The sequence below is a fragment of the Cherax quadricarinatus genome, chromosome 33 (genome assembly GCF_038502225.1).
Source record: "Cherax quadricarinatus isolate ZL_2023a chromosome 33, ASM3850222v1, whole genome shotgun sequence".
Lineage (NCBI taxonomy): Eukaryota > Metazoa > Arthropoda > Malacostraca > Decapoda > Parastacidae > Cherax > Cherax quadricarinatus.
In genome coordinates this window covers 5,776,290-5,803,975 of record NC_091324.1, presented here as the reverse complement: position 1 = coordinate 5,803,975, position 27,686 = coordinate 5,776,290, and the positions used below count along the sequence as shown (strand labels likewise).

The 27,686-nt window shown below is 37.9% G+C and overlaps 1 protein-coding gene across 4 annotated transcripts in view; it reads left to right on the top strand.

Moving 5' to 3' along the window:
- Ptp99A (Protein tyrosine phosphatase 99A) overlaps positions 1-27,686 on the top strand; it is a 727,568-nt gene that overhangs the window by 694,245 nt on the left and 5,637 nt on the right. For all 4 annotated transcript variants that reach the window (XM_070090786.1, XM_070090785.1, XM_070090787.1 and 1 more), the window contains one exon: positions 19,611-27,686. This exon is cut by the window's right edge and continues 5,637 nt beyond it. In XM_070090786.1, the coding sequence (XP_069946887.1) occupies positions 19,611-19,973 (363 nt within the window). In that variant the 3' untranslated portion in view covers positions 19,974-27,686. The remainder of the gene's footprint in view (positions 1-19,610) is intronic.

Here is a 27,686-nt window from a genome sequence, read left to right as displayed (position 1 = left end):
CCAATGAAATTGGCAATCATCTGGTCCGTATTTCTCAGGGACTCCATCTATGCCCCTCATTTCTTTCCTCAAAGTCTGCCAGAGAGTTAGCACCCTTGGACTTTTCTTCTCTCAGAGAAGAACAGTATAATGTGCCTTTTACACTTCAAGAACTGGAGGCAACACTCTCAGCTTGTCGATCAGCAGCAGCTGGGCCCGACGACATTCATATTCGTATGCTACAACATTTACATCAGTCAGCCCTTGCAGTCCTATTACGCCTTTACAATCTTATTTGGTCACAAGGAGTTCTTCCACAGCTGTGGAAATCCGCCATTGTTCTCCCTTTCCGCAAACCAGGCACTACGGGACATGAAACCTCCCACTATCGTCCCATTGCTCTTACCAGTGCAGTTTGCAAAGTAATGGAACGTCTAGTAAATAGACGTTTAGTGTGGTATTTAGAGACACACAACAGTCTCTCCACTCGTCAATATGGCTTTCGTAAGGGACGTTCTACCATAGACCCCTTACTGCGCTTGGATACGTATGTTCGTAATGCCTTTGCGAATAACCACTCAGTTATTGCCATATTTTTTGACCTTGAGAAGGCATATGACACAACTTGGAGATATAATATTTTAGCCCAAGCCCACTCCTTAGGCCTTCGAGGCAATCTACCATCCTTCCTTAAGAACTTTTTAACTGACAGGCATTTCCGTGTTCGGGTTAATAATGTGCTCTCCCCGGACTTTGTCCAAGCTGAAGGTGTCCCCCAGGGATGTGTTCTGAGCACAACACTTTTTCTCCTTGCTATTAATGATTTGGCCTCTAGTCTTCCATCAAATATTTGGTCATCACTCTATGTTGATGACTTCGCTATTGCCTGTGCAGGCGCTGACTGTCACCTCCTTACAGTTTCTCTCCAGCATGCAGTCGACCGTGTTTCCAATTGGGCCACCACACATGGGTTTAAATTTTCCAGCACTAAAACCCACCAAATCACTTTCACTAGACGCTCTGTCATCTCTGATCATCCTTTGTACCTCTATGGCTCACGTATCCCTGAACGTGATACAGTCAAGTTTCTGGGCCTCCTCTTTGATCGTAGGTTATCCTGGAAACCTCACATTACCTCTCTGAAGGCAACTTGTCACAGCCGGCTGAACCTTCTTAAAACCCTTGCTCATCTTTCGTGGGGAGCTGATCGTCGAACCCTCCTTCACCTACATTCCACCCTTATTTTATCGAAACTTGATTATGGTGACCAGATCTATTCAGCGGCATCTCCTGCTACTCTCTCTAACCTTAACCCCATTCATCACCAAGGATTACGTTTATGCCTTGGTGCTTTTCGCTCTTCCCCTGTCGAAAGCCTCTATGCAGAAGCGAATGTTCCATCCTTATCCGATCGCCGTGATGCCCATTGCCTGCGCTACTATGTACGCTCTCATGATCTCCGCAATCCTTCCATTTATAGAATGGTCACTGATATTAGTAGACATTCTTTATTTGTTCGCCGCCCCTGCTTACTCCGTCCCTTCTCTCTTCGCCTTCATTCGCTCTTGTCTTCTCTTCAACTACCACCTTTCTATGTACATGTAGCATCTCACTTTTCCCTACCCCCCTGGGAAGTTCCAGCTGTTCGAGTCTGTTCTTTCTCCCTCCCTTGCTCGAAAGCCCAACTGTCTACGGTCGCTTCCCGCTCTCTTTTTCTTGACCACTTTCACTCTCGTTCTCATGCCATTGCTGTGTACACAGATGGCTCTAAGTCTTCTGACGGCGTAGGATTCGCAGCAGTGTTTCCGGACAGCGTCGTACAAGGGCATTTACTATCTTCAGCTAGTATTTTTACTGCTGAATTATATGCCATCCTTACAGCACTTATCCGTATTGCATCTATGCCTGTGTCATCATTTGTGGTTGTCTCAGACTCCCTTAGTGCTTTACAGGCTATACAAAAATTTGATACACCTCACCCCTTAGTCCTCCGTATCCAACTTTGGCTACGCCGCATCTTTACTAAGCATAAAGATATTGTTTTTTGTTGGGTCCCTGGTCATGTTGACGTACAGGGCAATGAACAGGCAGACACTGCTGCGCGGTCAGCAGTACATGACCTACCAGTTTCTTATAGAGGTATTCCATGTACGGACTATTTTGCTGTAATATCTTCCCACCTTCACACCCGTTGGCAACAACGTTGGTCTACTATGCTCGGCAACAAACTTCAGTCTATTAAACCGAGTATAGGTTACTGGCCGTCTTCTTATCACCAGTGTCGAGGTTGGGAGACTACTCTCTCCCGTCTTCGCATTGGCCATACTCGTCTTACTCATGGATATCTCATGGAGAGGCGTCTTGCTCCTCTCTGTGAGAATTGCCAAGCTCCATTATCAGTCAGCCACATTCTGTTGGACTGCCCACTTTATCAACGAGCACGCAGAATTTACCTCTGTCGTCGTCTTCGCCCCGCTGCTCTCTCTTTACCTTCCCTTCTCGCTGATGGACCCACCTTTCATCCGGACTCTCTCATTGACTTTTTGACAACGACTGACTTACTTCACAAATTCTGATACTTTCAGCCCTTTCTACTTGTATCTCTTGCTACCCTCTACCCCCGTACTATCCCCTGCCCCGCTGTTTTCTGTAACCTGCTGATCATCCCCCCTCCCTTCTGCCATCCAATTCCCTTGCTTCCTTCCCTACCCTGCAGCGCTGTATAGCCCTTGTGGCTTAGCGCTTCTTTTTGATTATAATAATAATAATTTAAGATTTTCCTAAAATGGGACATGGTTCTGTCACTGAACTTGTTGCAAAGATGGCTTGTTTCAGCTAGCTCAGGGTGGTACTTCTCCACCCTAAGCTAGCTGAAACAAGTTCCTTAGCTGTGGGCTGATACTGTTCCAGATGAAGCTCCTCCAGCTCTTCAGTAGTTAGCTCTTCCCTGTGGTCCTCCACCAACTCTTCTGCATCCTCCCCACTCGCCTCCAGCCCCAGGGTGTTCCTCAATGCCACAATAGAGTCAACAGGCAGAGGGTCAGCTGGGTCAGGGTCAGCCTCAAACCCTTCAAAATCCCTCTTTTGGACACAATCTGGCCACAGTTGTCTCCAAGCAGAGTTCAAAGTCAAGCAGAGTTCGAAGTCCTGGAAGTCACTCCTTTCCAAACCTTACCTATAAGACTTATGGAGCTGTAGATATTGAAGTGATTCCTCCAGAACTCTCTTAGTCAATTTAGTGTCTGTGGTCACTTCAAAGCACTTTTCAAACACTGCTTTTGTGTAGAGTTTTCTGAAGCTAGAAATGACTTGCTGGTCCATGGGCTGGAGGAGAGGAGTGGTGTTAGGAGGCAAGAACTTCTGTGATGAAACTGTAGTCCCTAGACAGTAGGTCTACCAGGTTTGGAGGATGTGCAGGAGCATTGTCCATTAACAGGAGGCATTTGAGTGGCAAATTATTTTCTAGGAGGTATTTTCTCACACTGGGGCCAGACACTTCATGGACCCACTCTTTGAAAATTTGCCTTGTGACCCATGCCTTATTATTTGCTTTCCACAGAGACACATAACATGTTCTTTATGACATTTTTTCTTGTGATGAATGATACACGGTTAAAGGCTTCACTTTAAAATCACCGCTAGCATTAGCACAGAACAAAAGAGTTAGCCTGTCTTTCATAGGCTTGTGTCCTGGGAGTACCTTTTCCCCCTGAGTAATGTAGGTCCGCTTTGGCATTTTCTTCCAAAACAGGCCTGTTTCGTCACAAATGAACACTTGCTGGGGTTTGAATTTTTCAGTATCTACGTACCCCTTAAACTCCTGTACAAACTTCTCAGCCACCCGTTTGTCTGAACTGGCTGCCTCGCCATGCCTTACAACATTGTGTATGCCACTATGCTTCTTAAATCTGTCAAACCAGCCTCTACTGGCCTTAAATTCACTATTAGCACTGGTTCCAGGAGTTTTCGTACCAGATCAGCATGCAACTTCCTTGCCTTTTCACAAATAATTATCTCTGAAACACTATCACCTGCCATCTCTTTATCCTTGATCCACACCAGCAACAACTTCTCAACCTGATCGACTGTCTATGGTCTATTTTTGGTTAGCATATCAACACCTTTTGCAACATCAGCTTCCTTGATATGTTCTTTCTTTACCAGGATAGAGGCAATGGTCAATTTGTTATTTCTGTACATCCTGGCATGCTCAACAAATCTCACACCACTCTCATATTTTTGTATTACGTATTTCCTTCTTCACATCTATGGTGTTTCTCACTTTCTTTACCACAGGGGTACCATTAGCAAGTTTCTTTGGGCCCTTGGTAGCTTATTTCACAGTTGCACAAGCACTGAACACAATGAATTAATAGCGAAATGCTTGAATGAGAGCGCAGGTTAGTGTTCACTCAAGCATCAGCGAAGCCAGACTGGCTTCGTTGATACGCGGACAGAGCGGCTGGCGGATAGGTCCGGTACCCGGCAGTTCGAAAGAAGAGGCGAGTTCGATAATAGAGACAAAGTTGGTTTGAAAAAATCGGTCAAAACTCGAAGAGTTCGATAAGCAATGCGTGTGAAACTCGGGGTTCCACTGTACATTATTCCAGTCGACCAAATTCTTATCTATTTGGCTAGTACAGTGGAACTCCGAGTTTCGGCCACCCTGGCTATCGGCCGCTTCGAGTTTCGACTGCTTTTTTGGGCTAAATTTTGTCCCGAGTTATGGCCTGTGCCATGTGTTTCGGCCAGCGTACCAGACCTGTCTGCCTGCCCACGCTTGCGCGCCTGCCCGTGCAGGCATCGTGAGCCAGTCTAGCTTTGTTTATCCTCGAGTCAACATTGCCCTGCACACTCATCTAAACATTTCACAATAAATTCATTGTGTTTAGTGTTTGTTTATTGATTGTGACAGTGAAATAATCCACCATGGGCCCAAAGAAACTTCATAGTGCCAGCCCTTTGGTAAAAAAAAGTGTGAAACAAAGTTTAATTGAAGAAAGAAATTGTAGCAAAGTACCAAAGTAGAGGTGGAAGAGAGAGGGGAGAATGTGCCTTCTTCAATGATTCAGTGATTTTATGATATGTATGGTACTAAAGCAGCACGAGTCGATAAAGGCTATAGCGCTAGCCAATGATAAAGTGTAGCATTAACAGTGTAACAAGTAAGTTAAGCGATTAATTGATAGAAAGAGGACAGTATGAAATTGACTCCTCAAATGTTGTTGGAGCTATACAGAGCGACTGACAACACCGCTGTCTCTTCTGCCGTCATCACCACCACTATGTAAGGCTTATCTTTCAGTGGTCCTTATACACCCAACGACAAACAACACAGCAACACTTGTTGGTTAGGGAGAGAGACATATGACGTATTTTATTCATTCTAGAGTATATATCATGTTTCTATGTTATTAATATTGTTTATTATGTCATGTTAGATGAATTATGCTAGATAAATAAGTCGTAGAGTTGATATTAGTGTCATATTGAAGGACTATCTTGTCCTGCCTCCTAACAAACTCTCCTGCCTCTTTCATATGCCAACAAGAGTCTTCAATAAAGGTAAAACTGATTTAAATGTTCATTTATCCATTAAACCTAGTGCTTTATATTTATTTTTCATTGTTTTCTGTATGTAAAACTATAGTATTTATTCTTTAAAAAAAATGAACTTTTTGTGAATTTTTTTAGGTGGAATGGATTAATTGGATTTACATTACTTCTTTTGGGAAATATTGCTTCGACTTTAGGCCGTTTTGACTTGAGGCCTAGCTCCTGGAACAGATTATGGCCGAAACTTCGGGGTTCCACTGTATTACTCTTATTTTATCGATTGAGCACAAGGAATTGTCTAGTCATCTGTTTCAACTATCCAATAAAGTGACTGGAAATTGGTAATTTGGCCAATTTAACACAAAGTTCAAAATATTTGAATTTCAAAATAGGGTCCAGAATATACAGTGCAGGCATTCCTGGCACTATAATAACATTTCCTCTGTTTATTAGTTACATTTTCATGCTTTACAAATGAATTCCATTTTTATTTTTTGTTGACAATGAATTTTTTTTCACACCAAAAAATAGAAGATTTACTGTTATACAATATTGTAATAATGGTATAAATAATATCAACACATTCATGAACATATATTAGACCCAACAGCTGACATATATTGGATGCGTAATGTCATTTGTTTACTTTTGAACATTGGCAAATATTGAACATTTCTGCTACTTTGAGCTCAGTTTCAAGCAATTTTCAGTACTGAAACCAGTCAAAATCATCTCTATTTCTGGAATATATCTTCAATTCTATCAAAAGAGACCAAGAAATCGCGAATGCAACTGTGAAAAGCATAGGAAAAAACACCGCAAATTCATTGTTTTAATCCAAAAATATGGTCAGTTTTTTTTCTCATTATGCACTGTGTGCTGCAGTACAGCCTCTCCTTGCTTAACAATGGAGTTCCGTTCCTAAGACCACATCGTTAAACGAATTCATCGCTAAGTGAGGAGCATAGTATAATGATAGTAAGTTTGTGTCAACCATCTTGGATATGTTTTAATGTCACCTTTGCACCATTCATAACATTTCTGGTATATTTTTAAATGTTTATTCAGTAGTGTACTGTATATTGAAATAAACAGAATAGAGGAAATCATCTCTAATATACATTATTTAGATATGAATATAAGCATGGATAAGTCCGAGGCATCAGTAAACGAGTACGTCACTAAGTGAGGAGAGGCTGTATTTGTTTTATGTGGTGCACACTTACCACACAGATGTATTCTCTCATATCTAGGCCCATATTTACCACTCACAGCTTATCTGAGTGAGCTGAGCTTCAGAGCCATAGAACTATGGGACTGATAAAAAATATAAGGAAGAGTGTGAGAATGAGAAAGGTGTTTTGATGTAAAAAGAAAATAGAAAAGCATGGGGGTTGTTTATGAAATACATTAGTACAGTAAAACCTCCCATTAACCCTTTCACTGTTGAGACCCCTGCTCACGAACTTGCTCTCAGTGTCGAAGAATTTAAAAAAAAAAAAAAAAATTCTTTTGAAATTATAAAGAATCTTTTCCCGATGGTAATGACACCAAAAGTAGGAGATTTGATGGAAAACTTACGAAATTATGCTCTCGCGAGTTAGTGGTGTTGGCGATATTCACGCATCGGCAATTTTGCCCACTTTGAGCCCTATTTTTGGCCAATTCCATTGTTCCAGTCGACCTAACTCATAGCTGCTTCACTAGAACTTCATTTGTTTTACTGAGTATAAGCAACTGCCCATTTACCAATTTCAACTACCCAATAAAGTGATCAGAAATTGGTAATTTGGTCAGTTTCATACACAGTTCATGTATAAGGCCAATTTCAAAATAGGGTCCAGAATTAACAATACAAACATTTCTAGCACTAAAATAACATTTTCTGTTCATTAGTCATGCCTCAAGGCCCCTCCTATACATATTATATTTTTATTCTCACAAAAAATAGAAGATTTACTGTTATGCAGACTACTGCATTATTGTAAAACTGATATAATATCAGCGCATTTGTGAAAGCATATTAGACCCACCAATTGATGACGTGTATTGGACGTGTGACGTCATTTGTTTACTCTTGAACATCGGCAAAAATTGAACATTTCTGCTACGTTGAGCTCAATTTCAAAGTACTTTTAGTCCATAAACCATTCAAAATCATCTCTGTTTCTGTAATATATCTTCCATTCTATCAAATGAGACCAAGAAAACGAGAATATAACCATAAATACCATTAAAAAATACACCGCAAAGCCGGTGTTTTAAACCAAAAACACGGTTGGAGTTTGTTTTTCTCATGCACTGCGTGCTGCAGAATTTACTTTGTACTGCACACACTGACTATGTGGAAATCGTGTTTGCACTGCCTCCTTGTGAGCTACTCACCTTGGCAAGTACTGTTGACACAGACACCCTGAGATTAGTCGTTTCAGTCTCACAAGTGGCTTTTAGGACATATTTCCATATGCAACCGATCTTGCAAGAAATTCCTAACTACATGCACGGATAAAGGACTGACTGATTTGGTGGTGGGGAATATGCTACTAGAAATCCCCTGATTTCACCTCAGCAACCTAGATTCCTCAAGACACCATGTGCAGTGAAGGACTTACTTCTGCAAGTATTCAAATGGTATTTGTATCCCTGCCTGCACCTTTGAGATCCCTGATTTCAATGGGTATTCCCTAAGCATTATTTATGCAGTACGTGACACTAGCTTCTAGAGTAATACTTAAGAGGAGATGCCTGTAAATGTACTGGTCTATGGGCACCCGTCCACTCATGACCCACAGTTCAAATAACCCACATTTCCTCAGAATACCGCTGGCCAACTATACCAAGAGAAACAAAAGGTATCGTGTCTGCAAGGGGCCTGGAAAGAGATGAATATCCACAGTACTTTGGGAAGCCTCTATGATTCTTTGTTCCACAGGCCAGGTATACTATATAGACGCAGGGGTACCAAGCTGCAGCTCCCAGCACCTGTTGTCACCACGGTGTCACGTTCAAGAAGGACGAGCTAGCGTCTGTATGACCTGATCTAGCTTTTGTTCAGGCATGGGGGTTGCTAGCTCACCTTATCTGATGTAACCTAATACAGCCTCTCCTCACTTAACGACGGAGTTAGGGGCCTAAGACCCTGTCGGTAAATGATTTCGTCGCTAATCGAGGAATCACCCCTTACTGACACTTCAAAAGTGTCGCCACCCAAAATTAAAACATTCAGTTTTATGTTTGTTGGGAAATTCCTTTCAATCTGTTTATTATTAATGGTAATACAACATGAAATAGGTCAATGACTTACTTCCGAGATATTCCAGGAAACGTGTGCATAGCTGATTGCTTGGAAATTTTTTTTCGAGAAAATTGCACTTTTTTCAGTCTTTGCATAGGGTAAGAGTGATTTTCTATAGTTACCCTTCATGCGCATAGCATTTTCTCTTATGATCATGATCACTTTTTTTTTTTTTTATCCCTCCCGGCACCCCACCCTTCAATACCTCTATTTAATGTCAGTTTTCATTAATTTGGGCATCTTTATCATGCTTCTACATTATTTATATTATACCTAGTATTCTGGAATAAATATGTTAGGTAGATAACCTTTATTGATAGTAATAGTATAATTATACAATATTTTATAGTGCCGTGAGCTTACACGTCCATACATCATGGTGAAGCATGAGTTACTGAGAGACACTGCTGATGCCTTCTCCCTCTCTCTCGTATAGCCCCACACACCTTCCAGTACCTCTCCATATATGTCAGTTTTTATTAATTTTTGTGTCTTTATCATGCTTCTGCTGCCTAGTTATTATGGCTTGAAATTCTGTCGATGCTTTCACTGCCTCTTTCACTCTATCTTTATCCTTCAAGATAGTGGGAATGGTAGAATTCTCCAGCTTTAAGTTATCAGCTATCACTTCCACTTTCTAACCAGCTTCATACTCGTTTATAATCTTCATTTTCACATGAAGATTGAGAGCCTTCCTTTGTTTCTTGGCACTTCCTCCAGGTGAAGTCAAGATCTTCCTTTTTGCCAACATCTTGTACTATGGGATGCACAATAAAGTGCAAATTTGTACAAATATGTAATCTTGGAGACAGTGAAAGCTAGTGTACTCAGTGGCTGTAGGAAGCAGACTGAGATACTTGACACTGAGACACCGCGCTGTCTGTTTCAATGACCCAATTTCTCGTTTGGCGTAAAATCCTAATAATAATAATAATAATAATAATAGTAAAATACGTACTACCACTACTACTAATAATAATAATCATAAAAATAATAAATGATCGCTCTGGAGCGGCTTAAATGTCATATGTATTTTGTACAGGTTTGGTAGCTGACACTTTATTTATTTATTTATTTATTTATTTAGTAATTTGAGCATACATACAGAGGTACAAAAAAATACAGGTAAGAGCAGCATGCCAAAGCCACTTATATGCATAGCATTACGGGCTGGCTTAAAATTAACTTAAGATTAACTAAGCAATGATGAAATCAGTGATAAGACATTATTGTAAACAGATAACTATAAAGCACAAATGAGTATTACAAAGACAGGTCATATGGTTGCATGCATTGCTGTACATTCAGTCGAATGGAGTATTCTGTTAGATTGGGTTTTAGGTTTAACGTTTGTGATATAATTGTTTTTCTTTTTCGGGCCACCCTGCCTTGGTGGGAATCGGCCGGTGTGATAATAAAAATAAAAAATAATTTATAAGGTTCAGTTATTCAGTATTTATTTGGTTTTGGGTGAGTAAGTGATCTTTGAGAAGAGACTTGAATTTATAAACAGGTAGTGTTTCTTTTATATTTACAGGTAATGAATTCCAGATTTTAGGGCCTTTTATGTGCATTGAGTTTTTGCATAGCGTGAGATGTTATGGTCATGTGTTCTGTTGAGGTTGGCAAGGAGATGTTTGAGGGGAGGGTTAATATCAGAGTTAAGTGTTCTTAAACCACTCCAGAGTGATTATTATTATTATTATTATTATTATTACATATTATTACATATTATAATTATTATTATTACCATCCACGTACCTTGTTCACTGGTTTAATTATTTATTAAGCTGTCATGAGAGAGACAGAGAATGTAATAATAATTAATAATAATAATTGCTCTGGAGTGTTTTAAATGTCAGCTACCAAAACCATATGAAATACGTATGACATTGAAAGCGCCCCAGAGTGATTAATTATATTTTATTATTCTTATTATTCTTAATTATTATTATTAGTATTATCACCATTGACATATCTTTTTCACTGAGTTTGCTCATTTCATAATTAAGTTACCACAAGAGACCGAGAATGTAAACACAGACGAACATACCAGCTAACCCGTTTATTGTGTACTTCTTCCATTTTCCTATCTTTCCTCTTCCAAGTGCTGCTGCATTTTTATCTTGTACTATGGGGTGCACAATCAAGTACAAATTTACAGACGAAATATGTAGTCTTGGAGATTGCTTGATACTCGGACCCATCACAAACTTCTATTGTATGGTAGAACCTCAAATCTCGAACTGGTCCCAACTCGACCAATTATGTAAGTGTATTTGTGTAAGTGCTTTTATAAGTGTATTTTTCAGGGTCTGAAATGGACTAATCTATTTTACATTATTCCTGATGGGAATAAATTCGTTCGGTAACAGCACTCGAACAGCCTTCTGGAATGAAGAATGTTTGAAATTTGAGGTTCCACTGTACTTCTTCCATTTAACTCTTCCAAGTGCTGCTGCACTTCTGTCTTGTACTATGGGGTGCACAGTCAAGTACAAATTTGTACAAATATGTAGTCTTGGAGACTTTAAAAGCTAGTGTACTGAGTGGCTGTAAGAAGGAGATTGAGATGCTTGACGCTGAGACACTGTGCTGCCCGTTTCTGTGACCCAAATTCTCGTACGGCATACTATACTGATTCGTCGGAGAGCCCATCGTAACTCCGAGTTGTCTGTAAACGAGTATGCTGGTAAGTGAGGAGAGGCTGTTTTTGCTTAAACATATTAAGGTCTAAGGCTACATTATTAACCCTTAAACTGTCCAGACAGATCTACGTTCACATGCGTAGTGTTCCAAAAGTAGATCTATGTTTTTTTTACATATTTTCAAATATAACAAAAAAAAAAAAACATAGATCAAAGTTTTTTTTACACTTTTTCAAATGTAAAAAAAGAAAAGAAGATCTACTTTTTTTAGATACTTTCATATGTTGAAAAAATGTAGATCTACATTTGGACAGTTTAAGGGCTAATATCTAAGGTTACGTCACTAATTCTAATATTAATTACTAACAGTATAATCCTACCTAAACTTTCCTTTTAGGGTAAATCTATCAATTGGTATGTACAGTCTCACTGCCTCCACCAGCTAGTGTTTTGTTTGGGTGAATGTTAAGGGCTTGTAGAGCTCATGTCCTGTGAACCCATCCGTGGAATTTTTTGGGAGACCAAATAAATTTCCACAGACCACTCAGACCAATTCTCTCATATAATGGCCTACCAGCTTTCTTCTGCAAGATTGGAAGCCACTAGAATTTTGGTGTAATATTATGGCACCAACACTGGCTTGCAAGCCGTAATATTATGGCACCGACAGTGAAAGGGTTCATGGATTGTGGCAGTTTTGGAAAAAAAAGGGCTAAACAAACATTGGAAGTATAGGATAAAATGGACCAAAGTCCATAATGTTAAATTTTTTTGTAGCATCAGTGTCCAGTTGTCTTCTGAAGTATGTATTGGACCAAACCCATGACTCTGACATTTGTCCAGTATGGGTCAGAGTGACCATGTCCGAGACCTGCCTGTTTTCATTTACTCCCTTAGCTGTATGCTCATGCCAATATATTGTTTGTGCTTACTTGTGCATACACTATTCATTCAATCTCCAATTTTCCTTTGATTAAGAGCAGTTTGTGACTTCATTAACATACTAGGTAAAGTGCATTTAACAATGGCTTCTAAAAAAAAGTGGTGATGCCAAGAGGAAATGTGTGGCCCTCAGTGTTAACCAGGAACTTAGGCTAATAAAGAAGGTCGAGTCTGATGTTTTGATGGCATGGGTTTGTGAGGAATGTGATGTCTGATATCCATAGATGCTAGTAGAACTTTACAATGTTCATCTCTCCACCACAACAAAGTAAGTAAAATTACTGTAAGTTTCATATAGTATTGTACTGCAGTACTACGGTTAATGATCCACATATTCTTAGTGCCCTATTGTCTTCTGTATCAGCGGACCAAGTCTGCTAGTTCAGAAGACTACTGGATGATCATGATATATTTATTTTATAATATGGAGGTTTTGGACAGTAGGCAGTATAGTATTGTACACTGCCCTATTAGTCCATTAATGAGAGGGTTCACTGTATAACTGAATAGTTAAAAATATTATTATTCCTTACTTTGATGCGCGATTTTATTATAAATTTGGGAATCCCATGAATTCTTTTGTCCGATATGATGCTGTGTTTGAATCCTAGTATGTGAAGAGGCTGTATAAAAAATATTGGAGGAGAAAATAGTGTGCATTTCTAATATAACCTAGCATGCAGCACATACTGCATGGTATTTTATGCTATAAATACTCATTCTTGTGCAGTCTATGATAGTGTATCTACTTGGGGTGTAATTTTTTATTTTATTCATATTTTTTGGGATGATCTTGTGAGGAAGTTTTTTGCTGTCAAATCAACCTCAGCTGTGATGAGTGCATGATAATGGACCTCTACAGTGGAAGGCTTTTTATGCACATAAAAACATATTGCACATAAACCAAAGATAATTTTATGGATGTAGTGGTGAAATGAATATCTGTGAAGCAATAGTCAGTGGCTAATTAAATTATTATTTTGTATTAAAATATATTTATTTCATTAGTATCAAACTGGATAATTGAAGTTATTGAAAATACTGCATTCATAACCATACTACTATAGACACTAAAATCAGTCATCTCTGCTTGTTAGACAATAACTGAAATTCTTAATTTTTTTTTTTTTTTTTTTGTAGTGTTCTATTTTATATAATTTTGTGATAAACACTTGTCTGTAATGAATATCTTTTATTTTGTTTGCTTCGGTATATAAAACAAATGAATGTTTTTGCTTGATCTTTATTTAATTTTAATAAATACTTAAGGTTTAATGCCAGTTTTGAAAGACTTGGTTAATGACTTAAAACTTGCTTAACCATTTAAAGTTTGCATGTCCAGCAGTTGCATCCAGTAACTACATAACATATTTAATGATAATGACTCAGAAATTATGTAATACATATACAGTAGAAACTCGGTTGTTGAACTTAATTCGTTCTAGATGTTGATCCGACAACCAAAATGGTCGACTACGAAACCAATTTTTCCCATAAAAGTAATGTAAATAGAATTAACCCTTTCAGGGTTGGCAGGCCCTCTCCTAAACTTGTTCTCAGGGTCGGAAATTTTTCGAAAAAGAAAAGTTTTCTTATGAAATGATAGAGAATCTTTTCCCCGATCATAATGACACCAAAAGTATGAAATTTGATGGAAAACTTACGGAATTATGCTCTTGCAAAGTTAGCAGTCTCGCCGATGTTTACGCATCGGCGATTTTTCCCACTTTGATCCCTATTTTTGGCCAATTCCAATGTACCAGTTGACAAAAATCATAACTATTTTGCTAGAACTCCATTTTTTCTATCAAATGAATACAAGAAACCACCCATTTACAGATTTCAGCTATTCAATAAAGTGGTCAGAAATTGGTAATTTTGCCAATTTCACACAAATTTCAAAAGATGCTAATTTCCAAATAGGGTCCAGAATAAACAAGACACACATTCCTGACACTAAAATAACATTTCTTCTCTTCATTAGTCACGTCCCCAGGCCTCTGTTACATTTCTTTTGCTTTCCACTTTGAATTTTTATTCTCACATAAAATAGAAGATTTACTGTTATGCAGACTACTGCATTAGTGTAGAAATGGTATAAATAATATCAGCACACTTTTGAACTTTGGTAAAAATCGAACATTTCTGCTACTTTGAGCTCAATTTCAAGGTACTTTTCATTGTGAAACCAATCAAAATCATCTCAATTTCTGTGATATGTCTTCCATTCTATAAAATGAGACCAGGAAAACTAGAATACAACCATAAATAGCATACGAAAATACACTGCAAAGTTGCTGTTTTAAACCAAACACATGGTCAGAGTTTTTTTTTTCTTTTTATGCACTGTGTGCTGCAGGAATTTTTTTATACTGCATACACTGACCACATAGACCCATTCTTTCATATGTATTCCTACCAGCTTTCTCTCGCTAGATTTGAAGGCGCTAGAATTTATGCATACTAGTATGGCACCAACCCTGGTGTGCAAGCCGTACTAGTATGGCACCAACCCTGAAAGGGTTAATTTGTTCCAGACCAAAAATGACAATATAATAATTTATTAATAATAATGTACTAACTACTACATAAAACAATGTATAAAGTTATACAGCACACAAAAACTGTAACAATGAATACTAAATGAAAATGTAATGAAACACTACAGTAAATGAAAATTTAACTGCTGCTTCTCTGTCAAAGGAGAGCTAATGGAAAAATTCTAGGGGCTTCAAATCTTGCAGGAGAAAGCTGGTAGGCCTACCTATGAGAGAATTGGTCTACATGGTCAGTGTGCAGTGTATAAAAGATTCTGCAGCACGCAGTGCATAATGAGAAAAAAAACTGCAACGGTGTTTTTGGTTTAAAACGGCAACTTTGCTGTGCATTTTCATATGGTATTTACTGTTGTATTCTCGTTTTCTTAGTCTCATTCAACAGAATGGAAGATATGTTACAGAAATAGAGATGAATTTTAAGGACTAAAAGTAGCTCAAAGTAGCGGACGTGTTCGATTTTTGCTAATGTTCAAGAGCAAACAAATCATGTCATGTGTCCAATACACATCAACTGGTGGGTCTAATATGCATTCATGAATGCACTGATATATTTATACAATTATTTCAATTATGCAGTAGTCGGAATAACAGTAAATGTTTCATTTTTTTATGAATAAAAATTCAAAATGAAAAGCAAGCGTAATATAAGAGGGGCCTGGAGATGTGACTAATGAATAGATAAAATGTTATTTTAGTGTCAGGAATGTCTGCATTGTTTATGCTGGACCCTATTTTGAAATTGGCCTTGTTATTTTTGTGAAATTGGCCAAATTAGTACAGTGGACCTCGCCGTTTGCCGGGGGTCCACTGTTTATGCAAACATACTGTTTCCTATTTGTAAACCATGCTTTTTCCAGTTTTTTGTGGCGTTTTATAGGCATTCTGCTAAATCTGCATTCACTGATTTTGCATTAACAAGGGTTCACTGTATTACCATATTTATACATTCCATTTTTAGCCTTCAAGCCATAGTATAGGCACATGAAGTTTACATAATTTAATTGCAGAAGTAATATTTATAGAAAAAGTGAATCATCATACAGTAATTATCAGGTTTTGTAAATAACTATGTTTTAATATGGAAAATGAGGTAGTAGATAGTACTCTTATGAAACTAGCATTTCAGTAAGAGGTTATTAGAGGTGTCCTTTGCTTTATGTGGATTTGGTAAATACAAATGCAATTCTGTGCTGTGATCCTGTCTGATAGGAATTTGCTAAATGCTGTATAAATTCTCTGTTTTGCTCTTACTCAACCCTATCCTCAGTTGTGTATAATTTTCCTTAAATATCATTCTAAACTGGGTTACTGTGTATTGATGAATGTCAATAAGACAAGAACTAAGAGAAAAACAGATTAAGGCATGGGGAGTCCAATGATCATATTACATGAAGACTTATACATTGGACCCTCATTTTTCGTAATTAATCTGTTCCAGAGAGTGTGACTGATGGCGAATTTGATGATTTGCGAAACCATTTTCCCCAAAAGAAATACTGTAAATCCAATTAATCCATTCCAGACACCCAAAAGTATTAAAACAAAATATTATAGATGTACATACACAGAAAACAATGAGACATGAAGAATAAAACAATAATAACATGACATTTACCCTTATTGAAGATTCTTCTTAGTGTATGAAAGCTGGGAGGAGGAGAGAGGATGGAGAAATTACTGTTTGGAAGGGGAATCCCCTTCCATAAAGACTTCAGGTACTAAGTCCTTTTCCGGGGTTACTTCTCTTTGTTTTTTAATGCCACAGGGACCAGCTGGAGAGTCACTGCACACCTGTGGCACTAAATATCTAGCCAGAGAACTCTGTTTCTGGCATCTCTTTATAATTTCCTTAAAATGGGACAAGACATTGTCATTGTACATGTTGCTGACACAGCTTGCAATAGCATTGTTAGGGCAATGTCCCTCCACAGATCTTTCCATCCTACTCCACATTGCACAAATCTCCATTACTACCACACACTACCACCATCATAACCACTATCACCCTCTACCACCATCACAATCACTACCACCCTCTACCACCATCACAATCACTACCACCCTCTACCACCATCACAATCACTACCACCCTCTACCACCATCACAATCACTACCACCCTCTACCACCATCACAATCACTACCACCCTCTACCACCATCACAATCACTACCACCCTCTACCACCATCACTATACCACCACCACTCGTATTTTTCTACAATCTTTTTCTTTAATTCTGTCGTGTTTGTCACCTTCTTTACCAAAGGGCTGGCACTAGCTTTTTTTGGGTCCATGGTGGCTTATTTAGCAGTTGCAAGCACTAAAACGAATTGAATATTGCGAAGTGTATGAACACTTGGGATCGTGCTCACTCGCTGATAAACAATGGCAAACTGTGAATGGTGCATGGGGCCTATTGGGGCCGCTCGTATGCATCTGGGAGGAATGACAATTTGTGAGTCAATATTTTGACAAAAAAAAATTACAATTTGCAAAAATTACAAATTCCGATGATTACAAAAAATGAGGGTCCACTGTAGTTGGTTTTCAATTAAAATCTTGCTCTAAATAAAAAATTGGGCACATGACCAAACTAAGTTGGGTTGTGCTGCTGCAAAATCAGGACTAGGCATGGAGTGAGGGAAAACACAGGTATGTACTTTAGCCCAGAAAGAGAGGATGGAAAGCACAAGGGAGAAGGTTAATGATTGAATTTTTTTTTTTTTTTTCCCTCAATTATTTTTGATCAAGTGCATTTATTTTTCATATATGGCTGTTTGGGGCATGTGTAGTTTGATCATAATTTTTTGATAAAACTGTCAGGAAATGTTGATTTTTTCCTGGTTGTTCTCTGTTAATTGTATAAGAATTTTTATTGAATTTTGGATTGTTCCTTTTTTAATTCTTTTTTTTTGTGTACAGCCTCTCCTCACTTAATGACGGAGTTGGGTTCCTAAGACCACATTGGTAAACAAATTCATCGCTAAGCAAGGATCATACTATAGTGGTAGTGGGTTTGTGTCAACCATCTTTGATATTGTTTTAATGTCACTTTTGCACCATTTATAACATTTTTAGTATATTTTTAAATGTTGATACAGTAGTGTACTGTATATTGTAATAAATAGAACAGAGGAATTCAGCTCTCATGTTATTTAGGTATGCATACTGGCCAGAGAGCCTGTCGTAAGTCCGAGTTGTTGGTAAACGAGTATGTCGCTAAGTGAGGAGAACATGTATTAGGCTCATTTTTTTTTTTTTTTTTTTTTTTGGTAAATGCAAGTCAATATACATAGAATGTGCAGGGTCTCGAAAATTATCCCCCCATGTTTTGCATATTGAATTGCTTAATGCACCATAGGCCTGGAACATCTGTCACATAAAGCAAAGGACACTTGTTATATTATTCAGTGCTGCACAGGTATTTTAACCCTTTCAGGGTCCAAGGCCCAAATCTGGAGTCACGCACCAGTGTCCAAGAATTTTCAAAAAAAAAATTTATTTTTTCTTATGAAATCGTAGAGAATCTTTTTGTGAAGGTAATAAAATAAAAAGTACGAAATTTGGTGGAAAATTGACGAAATTATGCTCTGCGAATTTTGATGTGTCAGCGATATTTATGAATCGGCGATTTTGCCGACTTTGACTCCCATTTTAGGCCAATTACATTATTCCAATCAACCAAATTCTTAGCTATTTCACTAGTATTTCTTCTATTCTATCGATTGAGCACAAGAAATCGCCAAGTCAACTGTTTCAACTACAAAATAAAGTGATCGGAAATTGTTAATTTGGCCAATTTAACACAAAGTTCAAAATATTCCAATTTCAAAATAGGGTCCAGAATAAACAATGTAGGCATTCCCGGCACTAAACTAACATTTCCTCTGTTCATTAGTTACGTTTTGAGGCTTTACAAATAAATTCCATTTTGATTTTTTATTCTCATAATGAATTTTTATTCACACCAAAAAATAGAAGATTTACTGTTATGCAATACTGTAATAATTGTATAAATATCATCACCATATTTGTGAATGTATATTAGACCCACCAGCTGACGTGTATTAGACGTGTGAGGTCGTTTGTTTACTCTTGAATATCGGCAAAAATTTAACATTTCCGCTACTTTGAGCTCAGTTTCAAGCCATTTCCAGTGCTAAAACCAATCAAAATCATCTCTATTTCTGTAATATGTCTTCCATTCTATCAAATGAGACCAAGAAATCGCAAATACAACTATAAAAAACATACGAAAAAACACTGCAAAGTTGCTGTTTTAATCGAAAAATCATGATTTCAGTTTTTTTCTCTCATACACAGTGTGCTGCAGGATCTGTTTTATGTGGTGCACACATACCACATAGATGTATTCTCTCATATCTAGGCCCATATGTACCACTCACAGTTTATCAGAGTGAGCTGAGCTCATGGCGTAGATCTACGGTTTGGACACTCACCGTAAAGCCGTAGATCTACGGGACGGACCCTGAAAGGGTTAAAGGTACAAAAATTGCTAAGCACTAGATACATTGTTGTTATTTTCCATTCCCTTAGTCTAATTAAATTTCTTTACCGTAATTGTGGGCGCTCATTTTGAGTAACTATTAACCATCTCTTTTTCTCACTTTCAGGATGATATTTTGTTTGTTTACCGGGCAATGGAGTCTTACATTGCAAGTGATGGTAGCCACAGTGGTAGTAGTAGTGACATGGCTGGACTCAATGACCCTATTATTACCATGCCACCTGTCACCACAATTGCTCCCTTAGCACCAGTAGCCCCTAAAGCTCCTCCTTCACCACTTCCAATAACTTCACCACCTCCCACCCCATCAGCTCCAACCTTACCCAGTGTTAGTACACCTCCCAGTACCTGTGCAAATGGTCAGGTGCCCTCCAATGGACATGCAACTTTAACAGGCAATGGTACTGTCAGAGTGCCTCCTGAGGGTATGGAGGACACCCCACAAGCAACAGATATCCCTCCAGTTTGAATATTTTTTTATATTCTCAGTTGTAACAAAAGACATTATTTATAATATTTAAGTGGTGCATTCATGAGATGAAATATTGAACTACTGCCAAGTTCTTGTCTTTATACATACTGTAAATATGATACAAGCTTATGATATTTAAGGAGTAATATGTCTGTGAAATTGAATGAAAGCTAATGGTGTTTTATAAGTGAATTGAAGAGTGATATGTGACATATAGTTATTTGCTTTATTTGAAATGAAGCTAGTGGTAATTAAAATGTGAAAATGCAAGAACTGTGGATAAAAGATACTGACGACAATGAAAACACATCAATGCATTTAATGTATTTTAATAAAAGACATTGTTAGTTATAAGTGATGCATTCGTCCTGGAAATTAATAAGCAGTTAAAATCTGTTAGGTGCGCTGCCCCCACAAACCAGTGGTAAAAGTAGCCAGTTGTGTGTAAGGAACCATGTGTCCTGCTGCTGCTGCTGTTACTTCTTATCCATGTTAAATGCTTCAGGGCAACTCTGTGCTGCTTTCCCAGACAATTGCTTTTTGTACAGTGTATAGCTAGTTTTCTAAATGAGGGGGACCATTGTGTGGCCTACCCTGTCATGTACAGAATAATTTTCGTAATTTGTCTGTGGTGTCTTTCATTTATGATGATATTTGTTTACATGCTGCTTTATAGCTTACATTTTCTACATGATTGCAGAGAACATTAACAGGGAGGATGTTCCATGTGTAAAAGACATCTAGTCTTAGCTATTGTAATTTAGAGTATAGATATTTTGGTATGGAGGTGCATTTGCCTTGATTCCATAGTGCTCCTGAAAAATGTATTTTCTCAGATATTTTTTTTTCCCCATTTCATGATTGAATGGTTAGATGAGGTGTAAATTTTTTATTAGTGCATGAATAAGGCTACATACAAATTTGATCTTGCATCAAGCCCTGCACAAAGAACACAATCATAATTAGTGGACTGGTTGCAACCTAAATGCATTTAGTTAACGTAGTTGGAATTAAAATTAAACAAATTTAGATTTATTGCACAAGATTATTAGTTGGTTTTGGGTGCTTACCTGCTTTCTTGTTCAGCAATACATGGTGGGATGGTTAACCCTAGAGTTTGTAAAAAAAATCATGTGCTTTGGGTTAAAAGCAGCAAGAGCTTGGCATAAACATTGTATGATAAGGAACCACCAAACGTGTATAACCCCAGTTTCAAATGAGTGAATATTTACTCCAATATTTGTTTATAAAAGCTAACTGTATAAAGAGAGAGTTCCATAAAGTAATTCATAATGTTTAGACAGAATCAGATGGTAAATTTAAAATGATTTCATGGAAATAGAAAACTATAGATATGTTTAAGGTATAATTTTGAAATACACAATATTGATGTCAGTGCTTTGCTAGAAAATATGGATGTTAAACAGTTTATCTGTAATGAAGATGTCCTCTTTGAAAGATCTTACATTGATCGTTGACATAACATTAAAAGCAAATATTAACCCAAAAAGAAGCTTGAAAATATAGAAAAAGAACACTGTTATAAGGACCTAAGACAGTTGCATCCTGGGACCTGTTCACTCTTAAGAAATATAAGTGTACATGAAATACAGTATATAACACCAAAGCAATTGCAGAGGAAGAGAGGCTATGTCAGGTATAAGCAGTGGCCACAATGGGGGTGGAGCAAAACATTGTCAAGAACCATGTGGACTAAGTTAGTGAGAGTATAACTTGCTGCTTTTTGTGTATTCATATTAGAAACTCCAGTCAGCAAAGATTCCAGTTTCTGGAAGCATAACTGAATACAATTTCTAATACAATTTAAGTATAGTAGGAAACTACACCATCTCCACTATCTTGGCCCACATGATTGTAGACCACACTTCGTCCCATCCACATGATGACATGGCCATCAGGCGACCTTGCCTTCCCTCAACTTAAACCTGCTCTGACTGCTACTTGTATGTAATCTGATCTCGCCTCTTTCACATGTACTTTGTCTTTACTGTTCCTTGTGCCCTTTATATCATAAGAGTGAATGAGGCCCCAGGACCAAAACATTTCCTAATAAATTGCTTAAGTGTTTTCATATGTAGTGTTTTCCTCAAAACTCAGAATTTCTCTTTCTGTGATGTGATTAAAGTTTGATTAGTCCTACATAACTGTTCAAAATGACAAAACAGTGTACTTGGGTTTGGCATCATTGTAGCACTACACAGATTTGCATTCCTATTTACAGCTTCAGTGTATAAGCTCATAACACCTTTCTTGAATGTGACCAAGGCTTGTCAATTTTAGCTTCTGTAGAGATCCATCTTTTTCTTTGTTAGCCCCGGTCTGCTGGGTTTGTGACCTTTAAAACAGATTCTGCCTTGCTTCATTAGTTCTGTTTCAAGTCACATCATGGTTATATATTTCAGGAGAGCATTTGTAAAACCTAGAAATACATTCCATGTGTCCCAAGATGTCTTTGTGCCTTTTCCATCACACCCATTGAATGCACGAAACATCAGTATCGACATTGTTTGTTCTGGGTCAGAGGTGGTTGCAGTTTCATGTTTTGCAATATACAGTATTTGTAGGGTTTATTTACACTTCAGTCACTGGAATGCTGTGCTACTTGTTAACAAAAGTGGAAATCATATCTATATATGATGTTTGAACCATAATCATTGGTGCCCCCTTGTGCAAAATTGAGCATGTCAGCTTCGTGTAAGCTTGATTCTGTCATTTATTGGTCTCTCAATGGTGTCATATAGTGGAACATATTCCATTTTGTTTCTCAGGAAGTATATGTGAGTTTGTTTTTTTATTTGTTTGTGTTCTTGGTTTATTTTATTTTCCATATTTTTTTTTTAATTTATTGCCAGTAGCACTTCAAAGTTTTGCCATCAACCCTATTGTAGCTTTGGACTTGGCCATCAACCCAACTGCAGTTTTGAGGCACAATGCCTATAGAGCCAGCAAGAGTAGGCTGGTAGTCTTTCTGTGTTAAGGTGGAGATATGAGAGCACATGGTGCTCTTTGCCTAGTATTGTTATGGTGCATATTTATCAGTAACAGTACAGTTATTTTGGCAATATTTATAGTCAGAAGTATTATATTTGACCTCTTTGTTTTATATGTTAGGGCTTTGTAAGGCACATGGTTGATTTGGGTTAATTTGGGTGTCAAGTGTTCATGTTAAAATCTCACTTTTTTCCAGGAATACCACTATGATATTCTTTTCATAATTACACTTGATCTGTTTGCTGGTGTTTGGCAATGTATGCGATAGAAAGAGTTAAACTAGATAAACTTTGTTGATTTGAGCACTTAGTGTGTATATTAAACTCAGTTTCTCAATAAATGCAGATTTATAAAGCTGATATTCTGCTCATAATTGAAATATGCCTCCATTTGCAAATGCTTGTTAAAGCACATGGCAGTGAGTTACAGAATGAGAAAATTAGTGTTAAGCCAGGTTGTGTTGCTTCAGTTACTGAGTGACTGATGAACCACATGTACCAAATATGGAAAGTCCATGGCTTGCAAACATACTCACTTATGATCACATCACTTTGAAATTGATTATTGTCTTATGAATGCCAGTTTGTAGATACAAACATTGCAAACATTCAAATGTAAATTATTTTCCGTTATACTTTTCATAAAATGCATTCCCATTTTGCGTTTATTTTATGCATATGTGAAGGTCATGTATTTGTTTGGTAGAGAATGATCAAGAAATGCAGATTTAATAATTACAGTACAACTTTATTAAGACAAATTATAAATATTTTTTCTCCATTATATTTTATCATACACATTGATATTTTGTGAATGTTCATGTTATGTATGTGTGATGGGCTCATATTTGTTTGGTAAAGATTGGTCAAGCACTGTAGATTTAAATATGTTGGTAGTGGGGGCACTCATGTCTAGTACATGATAAGGGTTGATGTCCTACATTTCCCATTATAGTCCTGGCACTGTTACCTTTACCACAACCTTCCCACACCACACTCACTACCTAATAAACTCATCATGTAAAGTAAAAGGACACAAATGCAACTTTTTTTTTTTTAACAAACCAGCCATATCCCACCAAGGCAGGGTGGCCTAAAAAGAAAAATGAAAGTTTTTCTTTTTAAATTTAGCAATTTGTACAGGAGGCGTTACTAGCCCCTTGCTCCCGGCATCTTAGTCTCGTCTTACAACACACATGGCTTACGGAGGAAGAATTCTGTTCCACTTCTCCATGGAGATAAGAGGAAATAAACAAGAGCAAGCACTAGAAAGAAAATAGAAGAAAACCCAGAGGGGTGTGTGTATATATATGCTTGTATACATGTATGTGTAGTGTGACATAAGTGTAAGAAGTAGCAGCAAGACGTACCTGAAATCTTGCATGTTTCTTTCTTTCTTTCAACACACTGGCCGTATCCCACTGAAGCAGGGTGGCCCAAAAGGAAAAACGAAAGTTTCTCCTTTTACATTTAGTAATATGTACAGGAGAAGGGGTTACTAGCCCCTTACTCCTGTCATTTTAGTCGCCTCTTACGACACGCATGGCTTACGGAGGAAGAATTCTGTTCCACTTCCCCATGGAGGTAAGAGGAAATAAACAAGAACAAGAACTAGTAAGAAAATAGAAGAAAACCCAGAGGGGTGTGTATATATATGCTTGTACATGTATGTGTAGTGTGACCTAAGTGTAAGTAGAAGTAGCAAGACATACCTGAAACCTTGCATGTTTAAGAGACAGAAAAAAGACACCAGCAATCCTACCATCATGTAAAACAATTATAGGTTTCCATTTTACACTCACTTGGCAGGACTGTAGTACCTCCAGGAGCTTTGTCAAGCCATTATGGCTTGACAAAGCTCCTGGAGAGCGAAATGTTGCCACAATAAATTGCCACATTAGTTGCACTTGTGTCCTTTTACTTTACATATTGTTGGTAATTCTACCAAAATATATACAAACTCATCATGCTAGTGAGGTAATGGAAAGCTTACGTAAAGAGGGAGGGAGAGAATATTAAAGAGGAAGGCAAGCTATGCTAACAGGAAAATTATGTTTTTGTGGACTGTGCAACAACCAAATGGCTTTATGAATTGGTCCGCACCATCACTATGAGACAAAGTTCTGCAGTACTGTTGTCCATCAAGAGACAAGGTATTATTTCCTGATCAGCACAAATATCTTTGCCTCTCCCTCTTTGACTGTCTTGTTGCTGTTTCCTATACCTGCACTGCCTCTCACTACAACTCTGTGCTACACACTGCCTCAACTACAGCAGTGAAGGAGTGGAAATGTGTAAAGCATGTTGTGTCATATGTTGAATTGAGTGAGAAAGTGAGATGGAGGGACTCTGAGAGAGGAAAGTTTGGGAATGAGGGAGAGAGAAAGGATTGGGAATGGGAGAAATGGTTTGGTAATGAAAGGAAAGTTTGGGAGGAGAGAGGGAAGTTAGGGTATAGGAGGGAAGGACTTGTCTGAGTTCTGTTCATTGCTTTTAATTTCATTAAGGAATGAAATTATATACAAATTATTGTTTGGGAATGCATCTCCAATTATGGCATGGGTGCCTGTGGTGGAAGTAGGTTCACAGTTCTGAAGACTCGAGTTATAATAAATTCCAGAATTGTATTATTCATTAGAGGGGAATATATTGGATGTATGTGGCACAATACTGTGGTAATCATGATCTGATCAGCAACCACTTTATTATTATTTTTTTTTTATGCTGCTGAATGTACAGGCTTACAACTGTCATCCAACCCCAGCTCATTTCAAAGCCCAACCTTATCTAAGACATACTGTCAACCTACCTATGCTACAACCCACAATAGTTAACTAACAAAAGGAACTGTACTTAGCATACACAAAAAGAAAAAAAATCTGAACTGAGACAAATAAAAGTTTTCTGCCAGTTATGTACCAAACAGAAAAGATGTAAAATGTAATAAAAGTAAAAGTTCAGATGACCAGATGTTTTTGCAGTAAACATATTTATATGGAGACTGTATTTACCACTAGGTGAATAATGGTAACGTTTGTAAGAAACTCAGTATTCATCAACATCACAATCCTTGAGTTTTGAGAAGCCAGATTACTAAACTAATTTATAACAAATGCATAACTCAGGACAAGATACATTTAGAGCAGGTCATTACTGCCTCTCTCATTTGTTGGTCCATTACTGCATGTTCTTGGATGCACTGCAAACAAGCAAAATACAAATGTAATGTACACACTGTGTTAAATAAGCGTGATTGTGATGAATCGCACAAGACGTGTGCAAAAGGAGTAACTGGAAAAGTGGGACAATGAATATTTAACTTTCTAACAAATAATTATTGTTGTTCATTTCATGGGGGTGTACAAAACTCAGAGGAGTCTTATTACCAGGGGAAAGGGGAGGTTCAGTTCCTTGGATTAAGAGCCCCTCTTTGGCATCAAGGAACCTACCTTGAAGGGATCTTACAAATACAGTGGACCCTTGACCAACGATGGCATCGTCTAACGTTAAATCCGACTAGCGATACATTTTAATGCAAAAATTTTGCCTCGACTAGCGCTAAAAAACTCGACCAACACAATTCGTTCCATCTGAGACGCGTCCACTTGTGGACAGTGCTTACAAGCCAGCCAGCCACCGCGGTCCCATCCAAACATACAATCGGAACATTTCACATTATCACAGCGTTTTTAGTGATTGCACCTGCAAAATAAGTCACCATGGGCTCCAAGAAAGCTTCTAGTGCCAACCCTACAGCAAAAAGGGTGAGAATTACTATGGATATGAAGGAGGAGATCATTGCTAAGTATGAAAGTGGAGTGTGTCTCTCCGAGCTGGCCAGGTTGTACACAAAACCCCAATCAACCATCACTACTATTGTGGCCAAGAAAACGGCAAGGAAGCTGTTCTTGCCAAAGGTGCAACTATGTTTTCGAAACTGAGATCACAAGTGATAGAAGATGTTGAGAGACTGTTATTGGTGTGGATAAACGAAAAACAGATAGGAGGAGATAGCATCTCTCAAGCGATCATATGTGAAAAGGCTAGGAAGTTGCATGAGGATTTAATTAGAAAAAATGCCTGCAACTAGTGGTGATATGAGTGAATTTAAGGCCAGCAAAGGTTGGTTTGAGAGATTTAAGAATCGTAGTGGCATACATAGTGTGATAAGGCATGGTGAGGCTGCCAGTTTGGACCAAAAAGCAGCTGAAAAATATGTTAAGGAATTCAAGGAGTACATAGACAGTGAAGAATTGAAACCTGAACAAGTGTTTAATTGTGACACTGACAATGTTGTGAAACACTTTAGGAATGTCACAAAGGAACGGGAGGTACAGGCCTCTATGGACAGATATGTTGTGCGACAGAGGTCTAGTGACTCTCAAGCTGGTCCTAGTGGCATTAAAAGAAGAAAGGAAGTAACCCTGGAAAAGGACTTGACACCTCAAGTCCTAATGGAAGAGGATTTCCCTTCTAAACACTAACACCATCCACAGTCTCCCCTCCTCCCACCCCATCAATCATCACCAGATCTTCAATAAAGGTAAGTGTCATGTAATTGTACATGTCTTCTTCAGTTTGTGTGTATTAAAATTAATATTTCATGTGGTAAAAATTTTTTTTTCAATGCTTTAGGGTGTCTTGCACGGATTAATTTGATTTCCATTATTTCTTATGGGGAAAATTAACTCGACTAACG